At 48.6% G+C, this 13,963-nt stretch overlaps 1 protein-coding gene across 2 annotated transcripts in view; it reads right to left on the minus strand.

Moving 5' to 3' along the window:
• The window catches only part of Tln2 (talin 2), a 423,718-nt gene that overhangs the window by 43,004 nt on the left and 366,751 nt on the right, over positions 1 to 13,963 (minus strand). For both annotated transcript variants that reach the window (XM_036191895.1, XM_036191894.1), the window contains exons 45-48: positions 11,496 to 11,615; positions 5,594 to 5,740; positions 1,596 to 1,762; positions 617 to 800 (exon numbers count right to left, since the gene is read on the minus strand). In XM_036191895.1, the coding sequence (XP_036047788.1) occupies positions 617 to 800; positions 1,596 to 1,762; positions 5,594 to 5,740; positions 11,496 to 11,615 (618 nt within the window). The remainder of the gene's footprint in view (positions 1 to 616; positions 801 to 1,595; positions 1,763 to 5,593; positions 5,741 to 11,495; positions 11,616 to 13,963) is intronic.

Raw genomic sequence — 13,963 nt, forward strand, 5'->3', positions numbered from 1 at the left:
TTCCCAGCAAGTGCCTGAAGGTTGGAGTTCTCCAGGGTTAATCTGACAACCCTTCTTTCATCCCATGCTTTTCCTGCTCTGTGCCTGCAGACACTGTCCAGAGCCAGTGATACCCGAGTCACAACTATGCACAGGGGCACACTCATGTCCTCAACGGTTCTACCTGCTTGTCTCACACTTCTAATTCAACATGCCTTAGACTGGGACTCCCCCTCCTCTCTTGAGTCAGGACGGCTCTCCCCTCGTGGATTGGTCAGGTTGGCTCTCCCCTCATGGATGACTCACTCTCTGGCTTCATGAAACTGTATACTGCTCTAGCCTGACCACAGGACACTCTTCCCTCCCCTTTATCCTCACACTGTCTTCTTCAACCAATTGTTTATCAGGCCTGGCTGAATTATTTTTCTAGGTTCCTCCCCAATCCATAGGCTTGTCTCAACCCCTGAACCATCACCATAGTCCACGTCTCTGTCAACTGCTTCCTATCTGTTTCTGCAACCAAGTATGCACACGTATTGTTTACTTCAAAGGCTACTTGCTTAACCTCCCCAGTTCTGAAGCTTGATGCAGGGAGTATAGGAAAAAGAGAAAGGCAGTCCCCAGGCCCCATCCATACCTGGGTCTCAGGGTCATTAGAGCCTAGGCTGGCAGCCCCCAGCTTGACCACCTCGGCAAGCTGGGTGATGGTCGCTGCAGAGGACTGAGCTGCCTGGGCCAGCTTGTCTGGAGTGGAGGCGGCCCCTGACACCAGCAGCTTCGTGTCTTCCACCAAGGCCTTGGCTGTCTTCAGAATGTTCTCCCTAAGAAAGCAGGGAGGTCAGAGAGACAGAAAAACAGAACAAAACTTGTTCACTTGCAAGTTGGGGAGGAAGGAAATTCTTTCACAGGGGCTTTGGAAAGAGAGGCCCCAGTGATTCACCCCCCTCACAAGGGGAGGGGAGTCTTCCAAGCACATGAGGTTGGAGCCTCAAGCAGTATGTAGCCAGACTGGGAGCACAACTCCAGAGAAGAGTCCAGCACTGTGGCTAGGTAGAAGCTTAGCTTCTTCCTATGGCCCCACAATTTCTTCAGGTATTTCCTAGCTACATAAGGGGTGCATGGCTTGTACATCATGCTTGCGAATCAGAGCCCATGGGGCCAGGTTCCAAAGAGACAGCAGAGCACTGAATCTTCACTCTCTCACTCAGGTTGGAGAAACAAGAAAGGGGCTGGACACATGGTAAGGGTTTAGGGGTCATCAGCAGTAAATATGCAGAGCTGCTGACACAGGTATGCTTAATGAAGGCTCCAAAGAAGCAGGAGGCTTTGGAAAGTGACTGCTAAATATGCCTGCTCCCGCCTCTCCTGTCCTGCTGGGTCTGTGGGCAGTCAGAGGGGCAACTCCCTGATGTGCAAACACAAAAAAGCTAGTCTCCATTGGGGAAGGCTATTTCTAACTTGTCAATGGAGCTTATCCTGACTCTATGGTTCACGTCCCCCACTGGGAATCTTGTTGATATCAAAGTGGATAATCACATTTCTGAGTCCTGGACAGGATGGGGTGACCAAATGTGACCACCGGTTTTAGGTATGCCCATTGGAGTCTTGCCCAGTACCTGTGATCTGCAAAGGTCTCGCCATTCTCTGCATTCAGCGTCCCTGCCGTTGCAAACATGATGGTGGTATCCAGGTCAGCAATGATCCCAGAAACAGCAGTGGCAGCCGTGATGCATGCTTGGGTCCCCTTGTTCCCAGCCTGGAGAGCGGACAGCACCAAGGATACCTGTATAGCAGAAAGGTGATGTAAAGGGGAGCCTGGGAACGGAGAAAGACTGAAAAAGTGCACCACCATTGAAAAGACTGATTTCACAGAGGTTAACGGCCAAGCTTAGAGCCAGGAGCCTGTATCTGAATACCAGCTTCACCCTTCACAGGCCACCTGACCTTAGGCAGCGAACGTCATCGCACCAAGCCTCCGCTTCCTTAAATGTAAAACGGTTAATTAAAACATAACATGTGCAAAGTGCAAACCAATGAGGTGTTTGTAGGTCGCTACTATTTCCTGGAGGGCAGCGCTCACCAAGTCAAGTCACCAAGTATGATGATGCTTCTGACACCATACTGAGGGGGCAGGTTTATGCTCCTGAGACGTGGGTGGCAATTCCCACCCCTTCCTCCAGTTAGGTCTGGAAAGGAATGACTAACTGTTAATGCTCATCCCTCACCTGGCCACGCAGGACAGGCCACTTTCAGAGTGGGTCCAGTAGGACTCTTCCACGCCACTGTCCACCGCTAAGTAGTAATGCAATGGCCTGAGGGTCCAGCAGGTTGGCTAAGGGCTTCACCCTGGCACACTCCATATCAGAAACCCCCAGTGCCAGCTTCTACCCTCATCCCTTCCTGTTCCCAGAGACACTTGCTACAACCACAGCCTGATTGCCCCACACGTTCACAATCATACCGTGTGTCCACCGGACCACCATTTGTCAAGACTGCCAACTACTAAGGTCCCCACACAGCTGCCTTCCTGCTCAGGGTGAGTGCTCTGTCCTGCTCTCTTCCCACAGCACTGATGTGCTTATCTTGTGAGATATAGTTCCAGGACCCCTCTAGAATGCCTCTCTAGTCTCTTTGCAGAGAGGCAGTTCTGCCCAGGGATTCCAAGTACACTCTTCTGTTCTCAGGACAGCCCATTGTCCTACAGATTAGAAACAGTTTGTCACAGGGCAGCTGAAGGCTCTTTAATCTCTGCCTGTATACACCTGCCATTCTTGACCACGCATGCTGACACACGTAAATGCTTTGCAAATACACTTATGTATACATCATGTGTGGGTGACGGGGAGTAGGGGTGAGGCCAGGGATCAAACCCTAGATGTCTTCTTCCGTTGCTCACCAAACTACACTTTTTTCTACCCCCAGGTGGTGGTGGCAGGGTGGGATGCATGGGGCGGGACAGTATCTCATTGAAAACTGACAGATTCTGCTAGAGCAATGGGCTAGTGAGTCCCCAGGGCTCTGCTTGTTCCTATTGCATCAGTGCTGGGATTATAAGGCAAATTTACTTCTTGAAGCATGTTGAACAAGCAGGGGAGTCAAGGCATGAATAGAGGCATGGAGTTTGGGATGTTCTTTCTTGTGCCCCTCAGGTCTCAGGAGACTTGCGGGTATAGTTTGGCAGGATGGACACAGGGACCATTTCCTCCAAGAGAAGCCCACAAAGAACTGTTTCTTCTCCTGGGATGGTTGGTTCTGACTGCCAACTTGCCGCAATCTAGACTCACCTGGGAAGAGAGCCTCAGTGTGGGACTGTCTTGAGGTCAGGTTGGCTCGTGGACCTATTGTGAGGGATTTCTTCCTTTTTCATTTTATTTTACTTATACCCAAAGAGGCCAGAAGAAGATGTCATAACCCCTGGGACTAGAGTTACAGAGAGTTGTGAGCCACCATGTGGGAACTGGGAATCAAACCCAGATCCTCTGCAAGAGTAACTGGTGCTCTTGACCACTGAGTCAACGCTCCTGCTGTGGATTTTTCCATAACCGGGTTAATTGAGGTGAGCCCACTGTGGGTGGTGCCATTCCCTGGTTTGGGGCCCTGGACTGTATCAAGAGTAGAGAAAGCTAGCTGAGCACGAACCATGCAGGCATTCATTTCTCTCTGCTCTTGACTGTGGATGCGATGTGACTAACTGTCCTAAGCTCTTGCTGCTGTGATTACCCCACAAATGGATTGTAACCTGGAGTTGTGAGCTAAAATACACCCTTCTCTTCCCTAAGCTGTTTTTTTTTTTTTTTAATCAGGATATGTTATCACAGCAACAAATGCAGCTAGGACACCTCCTCATTTGTCTGACGCTTCCTTAAATGTCACTAGGTCTCACCAGGAAAAGACAAACCAGACCAACACAGAGCTGGTCTGGGAATGAAGTCAAAAGTTTTTGGAAAGAACTCTTAGGATGGGCGGCAAAGGCCTGGAAGTTATGAGATGTCTTGAGTGTGTGTGTAAGAGAGATTCTCAGCCAGGGTGAAAGAAGAGCCCAGAAACAGACCCACCCGCTGTGGAAGTGTACCAAAGATAGGTATTCACTGAGCACCTACTTGTCACTAGGTCTGACACAAAGGTAGACAATGGGTTCATGAATGGGAGACACCCTACTTACACCTCAAGATATGTAGAAACAAGATACACAGGTAGGGTGACCTGCAGCAAGAAATAGCCAAAAAGCTAGTGGCTAGGAACTGGCCACCTCCGTACCTCTGTCCTTCTCTACATGTCCCAAGTCAGGCCACTCTGCTGTGAGAGGCTGCAAGATCAAGGCCAGCTCAGGATGATTCTGCACGCAGCTTGGGTGCCTGGGGAACTACGGGGCAAGGCCTCTGAAGGGAGGAAGGTGCCTTCCTCCAGCTGAGAGATTTAAACTTCTTATTGTAGAGCCCAGGCGCTGGCCAGTCCTGTGGGCTGGGGGAGGTTGCCAGATGGAGGCTTAGCCTGGTCCAGGGCTGACTGACAGAGCAGCCTCTGTGAGCAGATTCCCATGGAGCACTTCCTCTGCCCAGTCCTCCAGCCTTGTTGCCAAGTTTCTGAACAATGCAGGGCTCTATGCACACAGAAGGGAAGAGGAACTGGGGAGGGAGCATGGATGCTCCAGCCTGCGCTACTGCAGCTGCAACAGTTACCACAGAAGGACTCTGATACAGAAACAAAGCCAGGGGCTGGCACGCTGGGAGTATAAAAGCTCTACTGGGCTCGAAGGGAGGATCTAATGGGGCCGTGTCAGCTAGGGCAACCTCATGGAAGAAAAGGATTTTTGAGGAAAGCATACAGAGGCTAGGGGCTAGGATTTGTTAAATGTTAACTACACACCTGGCACAGTACCAGGCACTTTTACACACCTTGATTCTGTGAGTCAGAGATCATACATTTGTGTGCTCATCTTACGGATGAGGACATTGGGGCTAAGACAAGTGATGTAACTGATAAACTCTTCAAGCCTTGCTGACAGCATTCCTGACCACCACCGTCTTTCAGAACAGCAGCCCTGAGACTCAGAAGCCCAGGGCAGGCACATGGTACATCAGGTGACTGTCCAAAGTCTCTGAGACACTCTGCTTCATGGTATATAAATGAAGAGGTCACATAGCAAGCAGATTGCAGTCTTGTTTGTTTTTGCCTCTGGAGATAGGGTCTCACTACATAGCCCAGGCTGGCTCTCCAGCCTCAGCCTCCCCTATGCTGGGATTTCAGCTGCACCAGTCTACCTAGCTCTTTCAATTTTTCTGTCCCAGCTCTAGCACTTAGAAACCCTTTGGGAAGGGAGACCAACTGTTACAGGCTGGGCTGTGGCATCAGCCTTCCCCTGGCTGGCTCCCCATGCTGATTTTGGTAGGGCCATCTGTAGGGATTTCCTGACTTTCCCAGGGCTGCCTCTGTTTTGCTCTGAATTTCTCAGGGCCTGTGACAGCACCTCCACTGGGGAGGATGTGGGTGGTGAGGGAGATAGCCGCCTTAGCTGGATGAATTTTGGTTTCATCCCCACCAGAGCTGGTCACATTAAATGTCAGTGATCAGCACAATGGCTATATCCATCTTACCCAGAGGGGGGACCCCTTACCTTCTCAGTGACGGAACGGGCACACTCAATCAGCTCCCGCTTGGTGTAGCTGTCTGTGGGGCACACCTGGAGGGCCCCTGCCTTCTGCACCAGGAAGATACAGCCATGACCCAGGTCCTGCACACGTGTGCGAATCTGGAATCCGATCTACAGAGGCAAAGCCAGAAGCGGGAAGGAGTGTGAGGGACCCTGCCATCAAGGCCTGCCCTAGGTGGAAAATTTCTCTTGTGCCCTCTGGGAGCCTGGCTAGGAAAATTCCATTCTATTTAGATCTCTGGTGAAGTACGGAATTTAGTTGATTTACCTTCCTGTGAAACGACTGTAAAAATGCCCACGGCCTCCATTAAGCAAGCTTGTAGCTCATGGGGATAGCATAACATTATGTCTGTGTGTTTATCTTTTCTGAGGGTCTAGCTTATCTGGATCCCAAGCTACCTGAGAGAATATACCTGAGGAATAGATGTTCCTCAGCTTGAACTCTAGTACACCAAGTTTTTTCTATACATTTCATGAGTTCAAAGTACACCTTTGTCATTAAGCATAATTAAAGGGGTCAGATTTTCATAAAACTGGTATATTTACCAAACAGAATACCCCTTCCTGTGCTGTATACATGGCAAAAGCAATCACATAGAACCCAGGCTTCCTGTTTCCTGAGTTGGGTTTGACCTTCCCTTTTTAGCTCCAAAGGCTCATCAGACATGCATTCCTACTTTATTTATTTGCTTGATTAAAATAAATTAAGGCAGGATCTCATATAATCCAGGTTGGCCTTGAACTGACTGTAACTGAGAATGAGTTTGAACTTCTGATCTTCCTGCCTCCACATCTCAAAGTGCTGGGACTACAGACATGTGCTATACCAAATCCAGTCTTTGTGGGGCTGGGGCTAGAACCCAGGGCCTCACACATGTTAGACTAGCACTCTACCAACAGAGCTACAGCCCCAGCCTGGGCATGCATTTCATTAAGTATGTCGGACTACACAATTAGAAGGGGGTAGTAGTTTGCCTAAGAGAAGCCAAATAAACGTCACTATAGCCAAGCTGCTAGCTGTCTCCTTCAAGCAGTACTCAATTCCTCTCCACCTTCCCTAAGCATGCATTCCTCTGGTTCTGTTCTGTATCAGTATTCACTTTGAGTTTGATAAATACAGCCACAAATGAACTGCCTTCCAGGCCAGGTAAACAACTAAAGAGAAGAGCAAAAACTTCAAGCATGAGTCAGTGTTACTGTCAAGAATCAACACTAGCTACAAGCCAGGGCTGCTTCTTCTAGCATCGATCAAGAACGTTTACCAAAAGGTCTCAGGTACTGTAAATAATTCTGGGGAGATTCCAGCCCAGGGGACACCATCTCCTGCTTTTATCTTATTAGTCACAAGTTAGGGAAGAGTCACTCTGGAGAGTGGGAAGGACTGTAATGCTTGCTTTCCTACTTTGGAACTACTGACTGCTTTGGGGAGGAAAAGGACCACAGGGCTTTGAAAGCCACTTAGTAGAAAGTTCATCAGATGCAGAAGGGTGAGCGTCTGCTTTCCAGGTGTTTTCTAGTGTGAGCACCGGGCCCTGCAGAGGCTCTCCACAATTCAGGCTGTCCCGTTGACCCTCTCTGGGATACACAGTAGGAAAGGTAGCCTGGGCGTCCACAGCATGCCAGCTCTATACATGTCTGGACTGATGCAGCAAGGACACACCACTGAGTGGGGGAAAAATGTTTGCTTACAGTGGGGACGCCATTCAAATATTCATTGTCTGAGATGAGAGTCAAGCCATGTGGCCCAGGCTGTCCAGGAACTCTGGATCCCCTTGCTCCAGCCGCCCAAGTGCTGAGATAATCAGACAGATCTATTTTCAAGATATGTTGGTGGCTTACACATGACATCAAGGTGAAGCCAGGGGATGTGATATTAGTTTCGAACTCGACTTGGTCTTTAAAAGCTTCCACGAAGTTTAACACCGTGGATCCAAGGGTCTGCAGTAAATTAAAGGCGGGAGCTCTTACATGAAGGATGACCACAGACAGATCCCCAAATGACAGGGGACTGCAGGTGACACCAGGGGAGAAGGGAACCGTGGAAGCAGCACCCAGAGAATTTTAAAATAAAAAGTTAAAAACCCTCTAAGTTTTTAAGAGTGGTTTTAATAAGAACAGAATTTTGTTAAACTCTCTGAGCTTCAGTTTATTTATCTCTGAAATGGAGAACAGATGAGGCTTGGCTTGCACACCTCATTGAAGATAAATGCACAGGACCCGCCAGGGCACCTGGCCTTGGTGCTCATCACTCTCACTACTGTGAGATGATGGACTACGTAAATACAACAGGACCACAGAATCAACACAGTCTACTGGCAATTTCACTGGAAATTTTTATGGCTGGAGGAGCTTCCTAGAAAGGGAACACACTTTTTAAGATTGTGTTTCAACTGATAAGCACTAAGCATTGCCCAGTTCCCAAAGCAACATTAAATTTCTCAGCAAGTCTGGCCCAACTTTGCAAGACCCACAGGGTGGATTGAATGTACGACCAGTGTTTAGTATAAAGGAATGCTGCTCAAAGACACAGAGCTTGGGGTTTTTAACTGGCAACGTTGGGAAAGCATTACTTGAGCCTCAAGGAAAAACCCTCAATTCCCTTCTTGCTCAAAGAAAAATACTGTGGAGAAACCATCTGCTTTTGTGCTTTAAAGGAAATTGGGGGGGGGGGGAGCCCCAGCCTTGGTAGAGTCTAGATCTGATTACAATGGGGATGGGGAAGAGTTGTCTAGGAAAAACGGATCATTCTCCCTTTACTGCTCAAGACAAAACAAAATGAGATGACTTTTTGCAAACTTTTAAAGCAACTGGGTCCAGATTTGCTTGCCTGGAGAGTTAGACAAGGGTGGCTTTGGAACTTGTGGGATCAACTTAGAAAATGTAACAGGAGAAACAGTGTGAACGGAACCAGGCATCACTTTCTCCCCACCAGACAGCAAGTTTTAGGTGGGAATTTTTTTTTTAAATGCTAGAGTGTACATCCATCCCACCTGGGGTGCAGGCACGTTTCCTGGCCAGTCGCTTTACAAATTCTTTCCCTGGCTTACAAAGTGGTGAGGTGATTTTCTCCAGAGACAGAGCTACAGTCACTAAATCTTTTCCCCAGGACTTACATTTAGGAGCTGTAGCCCCTAGGATCTCAATCCCCCCCTTCCTCCCTCTATCCTCCCTTCCCTCCTCCCCATTTTCAGCCCCTCCGCTTTCTGTATGTGTATGGGGGTGCATGCCCCCAAGTATGCACATGTAGAGGCCACAGGTCAATGTCAGGTATCTTCCTCAATTCTCTCAACTTATTCTTTGAGATAGGGTCCCTTGCTGAACTTGCAACTCTATGATTTGGCTAGACTTGCTGACCAGTGAGCCCCGACACTATGGCGCTATCTTCTCAGCACTAAAATTAGAGGTATGTGCAGCTAGGACCAGCTTTTCACAGGGGTGCTGGGGATCTGAACTCAGGGCCTCATGCTTGTAGATGACTGACCATCTCCCTGCCCTCTCTCTTCTCTGTATTCAGGGAGGGACTAATCTTAAGCTGCAAAGCTGTCAGAGGGGGTTTCACTTTTCGGAAGACTTTCCACAGCACTATTAACAAGGCCTTGAGCTTTCCATGGAAAAATAAACAGAGAAAGATCCTGTTTGATGTTCAAGGACTGAGGTCCAGCTTTTCCTGTAATTGTCACATTGTGGAAAAGACCAGAATTTGGACTCAGTGGGGCATGCCGCAGACTCTGCAGGAAAGGCTTCCCGCTTGCCCTAGATGTAAATGTTTTCACATGCTGGGATATGGGGCCCTCTCGGGTATACAAATAACTTTCACAATTTTGGTATGCTTAAAAAAAAAAAAACCTACATTGCTTTAGGGACCTCCTAACCCTCTCAGTTCCCCCCCAAGCATCTGTCTGGCAAATGTACACAGAGAACTTTCCTGCACAAGCCACCAGTAACCTTATATTCTCGCTGCCATTTTTGGCTGTGGGTCACACTGTTCTTGTGCCTGGACTGTAAAATACATCTCAAGATGCCCTACTGAAAACAGAAAACCTTACTGACAATGTCAGAGGTTAAAACCCAGCACCCAGCAAAGTGATGTGCTGTGACGTTAGTGATGCATTCTTTTCCTGGCTGCCTGGATGCTGTTGTGGATTCTGTGTTGCAGCAAGGCTCTGCTTGTTTCCTGCACTGGCATGGGCAGCTCAGGAGAACTCTGTTATGGAAAAGGCAGGCCAGTGTTCCAAATCCAGAGAGTTGAGGGTGGATCCTATGTACAAAGCTTTCCATGGCGAGGGGTCCAAACCTCCCCGGCAATCACGGTATCTGTTTTCAATCCCCTCTCAAAGTAAACCAATTCTTTCCTTTGTACTAACGTTCCCTGACTTCAACACAAGTTCTCTTCTTCTTGTTTATGAAATTCAAAATTACATGTTGATCAAATGAATTATATGTCTAGATAAATTACAGACTAGAATTATAGTCTAGTCTTACTAAGACAGGGAGACTATTAAAAAAGAAAAGAGAAGGAGGAGTATAAGGAGTTGAAGGAAGAGGAGAGGGGAGCTGTGTAAAAGGAACAAGATCCAGTATTTCTCTTGGTGACTTAACATAATTATCACAAATGCAATTATTCGTGCAGAGGCTAACTGAGTGAGTGCTCTGCAATCTGAAGACAGGGACATGGTTAGAAACCGAAGGAACCCCATGCTGGATATATATATGTGTACCTTAGCACATATATATGCTAGGTCTGTTCACATGCATTGTTACGACACATGTTAGAAAATGATGTGTTTTGGGTCTGTGTTGCTACAGTTGTTTCTAAAAGCCTTTGGTAGACACACTTGGTCCTGACTATTCCCAGCAGAATCAGCAGCACTGGGTAGGTGGGGACAATGTCTGTCATTTCAGGGAAATGAGCAGACCAGTCACAAACCTGTGGCTTCCACAGCCCCAAAGGTTTAGGAAAATCCTGAACAGGATACACATTCAACAAGCGGCTTGCTTTCCACAGAACTGTTACCTGTATCTTCCCGTGCTCCTGTAGTCCCTCCATCATTGTGTATCCCAGACTGAACCTCCTCTAAGGAGCCACATGGTTTCTTGGGTTCTAGACACTCCTCCGGGTGCTCACACTAACACAGCCGCCACCAGCCCTCCATTTCTCATAGCCGCCAGAGATGATTGCTCTCTGACAGTGGTCAGACTTGCTGTTCAAAGACTCTGAGTACAAACTTGCGGAGGCCACGTCTACACTGGCCTCCATGGAAAGGGAAAAAGCAGGCAGGTGGGTTCTGCAGAGCACAATGAAGGTGTCATGGTGGGTGGAATCTAGGCCAGTTTCTAGAAAGCCAGGCACCTCCAGGCTGGGCTTTGTGTCATGGCAAGCAGGCTTTCCTCAAGACAGGCGATACAAAATCCCACATGTGGGTCTCATACTTTGGGGAAACTTGGCAACCATAAGCATGATTGGTGGGATGTGCCGGGGGGTGGTGGGGTGGTGGTGGGGGGCAGGAAGCAGGAAGGACAGCCCCAGCTTTGGGCATTTTAAGAGGTTGATGGGTAGCTGCAAGGAAGCTGGCAGAACATTTTAAACAGAATTCTTTATAAACAGACTCTTCCGTCTGAGAGCCCACTCTCCAGGGGGCCCAAGCTTTTGGTCAGCTGGCCTCAGCAAGGGTCCATGTTTTGGACACAATTAGGGGCTATCGGAGTGAATCTGGGACATCAGTGGCCCAGTAGTGGGAGTGAAACCTGCTCCTGGCTGCTGTGATGGGGTCTTGTAGAACTAGACTACAGGTTCCTCCCCTCTCCCATCCCCAGGAATGGGCACCGTGCATTTGCTTCTTAAGATAGGGGCCTTAAGGTGGCAGACCTCCTCTGGTTCGGCGGTGGCTGCTGCCATCTGGCCCTGGAGAGCCAGGTGCCCATAGTCACTGGTCATTTGTGAAGCCAGGCCTCCCAACTCCTCCGGGTTAGTAACCGACTTAGTCATCTGGAAAAAGAAAACAAGCAAGACACAAATACATACACACATACACAAAGAGAAGCGTCAGAACCATGTGTTAATACCCCGGGAAGGCACAGGGTTTCATTCACTTTTAGCCCCTAGGGAAGGTGAAGGCCAGGCCTTGCATGAGGGCTGGGCACTGTGGAGGGCAATTCAAGCAAAGGCCATGCTGCATTGCACGTGACAGGCCCGAGCTGTGACGGCCCCGCAGCACAGGCCAGATAGGCACATGCTCAGCATTCAGGCCGTGCAGCGTGGAGCCGGGTCCTTGGGGGCCAATCTCAGGAAGCTTGTCCTTTGGGGGTCACCACAGGAATTCTCACAAGGAACTTTGAGGAAGAAGGCTTGTGAATGGTGTACCCTGCTCTGGGTTTCTACTGGGGATCTAGGCAAGAGAGGATCTGAGGATCGGGCTGCTACAAAGCGCTGAATGAGACTCAGGGGAGAAGCCAACATCAGGGAATGAGTGAAGGGAATCAGGTCTTGGGGCAAATTGGTACAAAGCATGACAAGGTGCTGCCAGAAATGTGGTGGTCTACACACCCCGTCTCTCCGCACCTCAGCACAGCATGCCAATGTTTAATGCTACCCAGTCTCTGCTTTTGCTTTTTCCAGGTCACCTAAAAGACATTCTTTGTCTCTTTTCCAGGGACTTCACTCCTGCCCTAGATTTCTTCTCTCCGCTCTTTTAAATATATTTTATTTTTATTTGTAGGTGTGCGTGCGTGCGTGCGTGCGTGCGTGCGTGTGCGTGTGTCTGTGTGTACTCCAATGCACATGTGGAGGTCAGAGGACAACTCACAGGATTTGGTTCTTTCCTCTGTGTGGGTTCCAGGGACTGGACAAAGGTCATCAGCCTTGGTTACAAGCATCTTTACCTGTTGAACCACCTTGCTGATGACATTCTCTATGCCCTTTAACACCTTGATTTTAAAGGGCTATTCCATTTGTTTTTGAGACAAGGTCTCAAGCTGTCTTTAAACTCAGTTCGTAGTTAAGGATGGCTTTGAATTCTTAATCCCCCTGCTTCTACCTACTGAGGGCTGGAACTACAAGCATGTGCCACCATGCCCAGCTTAAAAGGCTTTTAAAAAGCCTCTTTAAATGACTCTGTTTCTACCGAGGCGGGAATGTCCATCCCATCTAAGGCATGTTTTAAGACATAATGTCACAGCCCTCATCCAAAATTGGGTTCCAAGGGACCCAACCTGGATCCCAAGAGAATGAAGTTGTATCTTGAGTGGTACCATTTGTACCCTGTCAACAGGAATACAAAGATTCTTTACCTGCCAGGTGAAGAGTGGCCTAGCTCCAACCTAAAGTCCTAGGCTAGCTACTTCAGGATGGCCATATACTGGAGGCTGGGCTTGCTGGGAATCACAGGTGCCAAGGCATGACACAGCCTGGCTCAAAGCCTGGTCCAGAAGACTCTCCAGAAAGTTTTACGATGCCACTCAAAAATGCCTCCTCCCATTGCCACACTGGACAGTAAGAGACCTTTGATCTGTTCCCTGCCCTCCCCTGAAAGGATGGTCCTGGGGTAGCTCCAGCTTGCCAGGACACTCAGAAGTGATTATGACTTCTCCCTCCTTCCTCAGGCCACATTCATTTAAACAGTAGGCCTGGTACAGAGTTCCCATGCATGAGGAGAGCAGGCAGGGAGGCCTTTGTGAGCCAAGCTCAACCTCTAGTGGACACACAATTACATGACAGAGTCAGTGAGAGCGGTGCCTCGGCCACTTCAATTCCCAGCTCGGGCTTATGTGGCAATTGTCCCTAATCCACAGCATTTGGGACTCCGAGGGCAGAGGAACACGTTCTAGGCATTCACTCTCTGAAGGTCTCATTTGTCGTCCTTCATGTAACCCTATAATGTCAAGAGAGCACATACTGCTTCCCAGCGCCACTTACGCAGATTCATGGGGCACAGTGTTTTTGCATTATGTTTCAGAGAAAAAAAAATTACATTCAAAAGTGACACAGTTTCTGCTGTCAGGAATTAAGAAAAAAAAAGAAACCACATTAATTCTGCCTAACAGACTAACTGCCCAAGTGTTATGATTTCATTTGGTCAGACAGCTTCATCTTTTTACTATTTTACTCCTAAATATCCTTTCTTATACTAGAATTTAAATCTATTAAAACACCCTGAGTCCTTTCAGAGATGAGTAAGACTCGTTCCTCCTTAATGCCACCTTCTTTCTTATTTCCTGTCTTCTCGAATGTTCCCTTCTGCCTTGTTTCCTGTCCTCATGCCCAAGTCTCTGGGGCTTCTAGACCACAAGCAGCCAGAGGGACTACAGAAAGGAGGTAGGAGCTGGCGTCTGGGAGGA

The sequence above is a fragment of the Onychomys torridus genome, chromosome 7 (genome assembly GCF_903995425.1).
Source record: "Onychomys torridus chromosome 7, mOncTor1.1, whole genome shotgun sequence".
Taxonomy (NCBI): domain Eukaryota; kingdom Metazoa; phylum Chordata; class Mammalia; order Rodentia; family Cricetidae; genus Onychomys; species Onychomys torridus.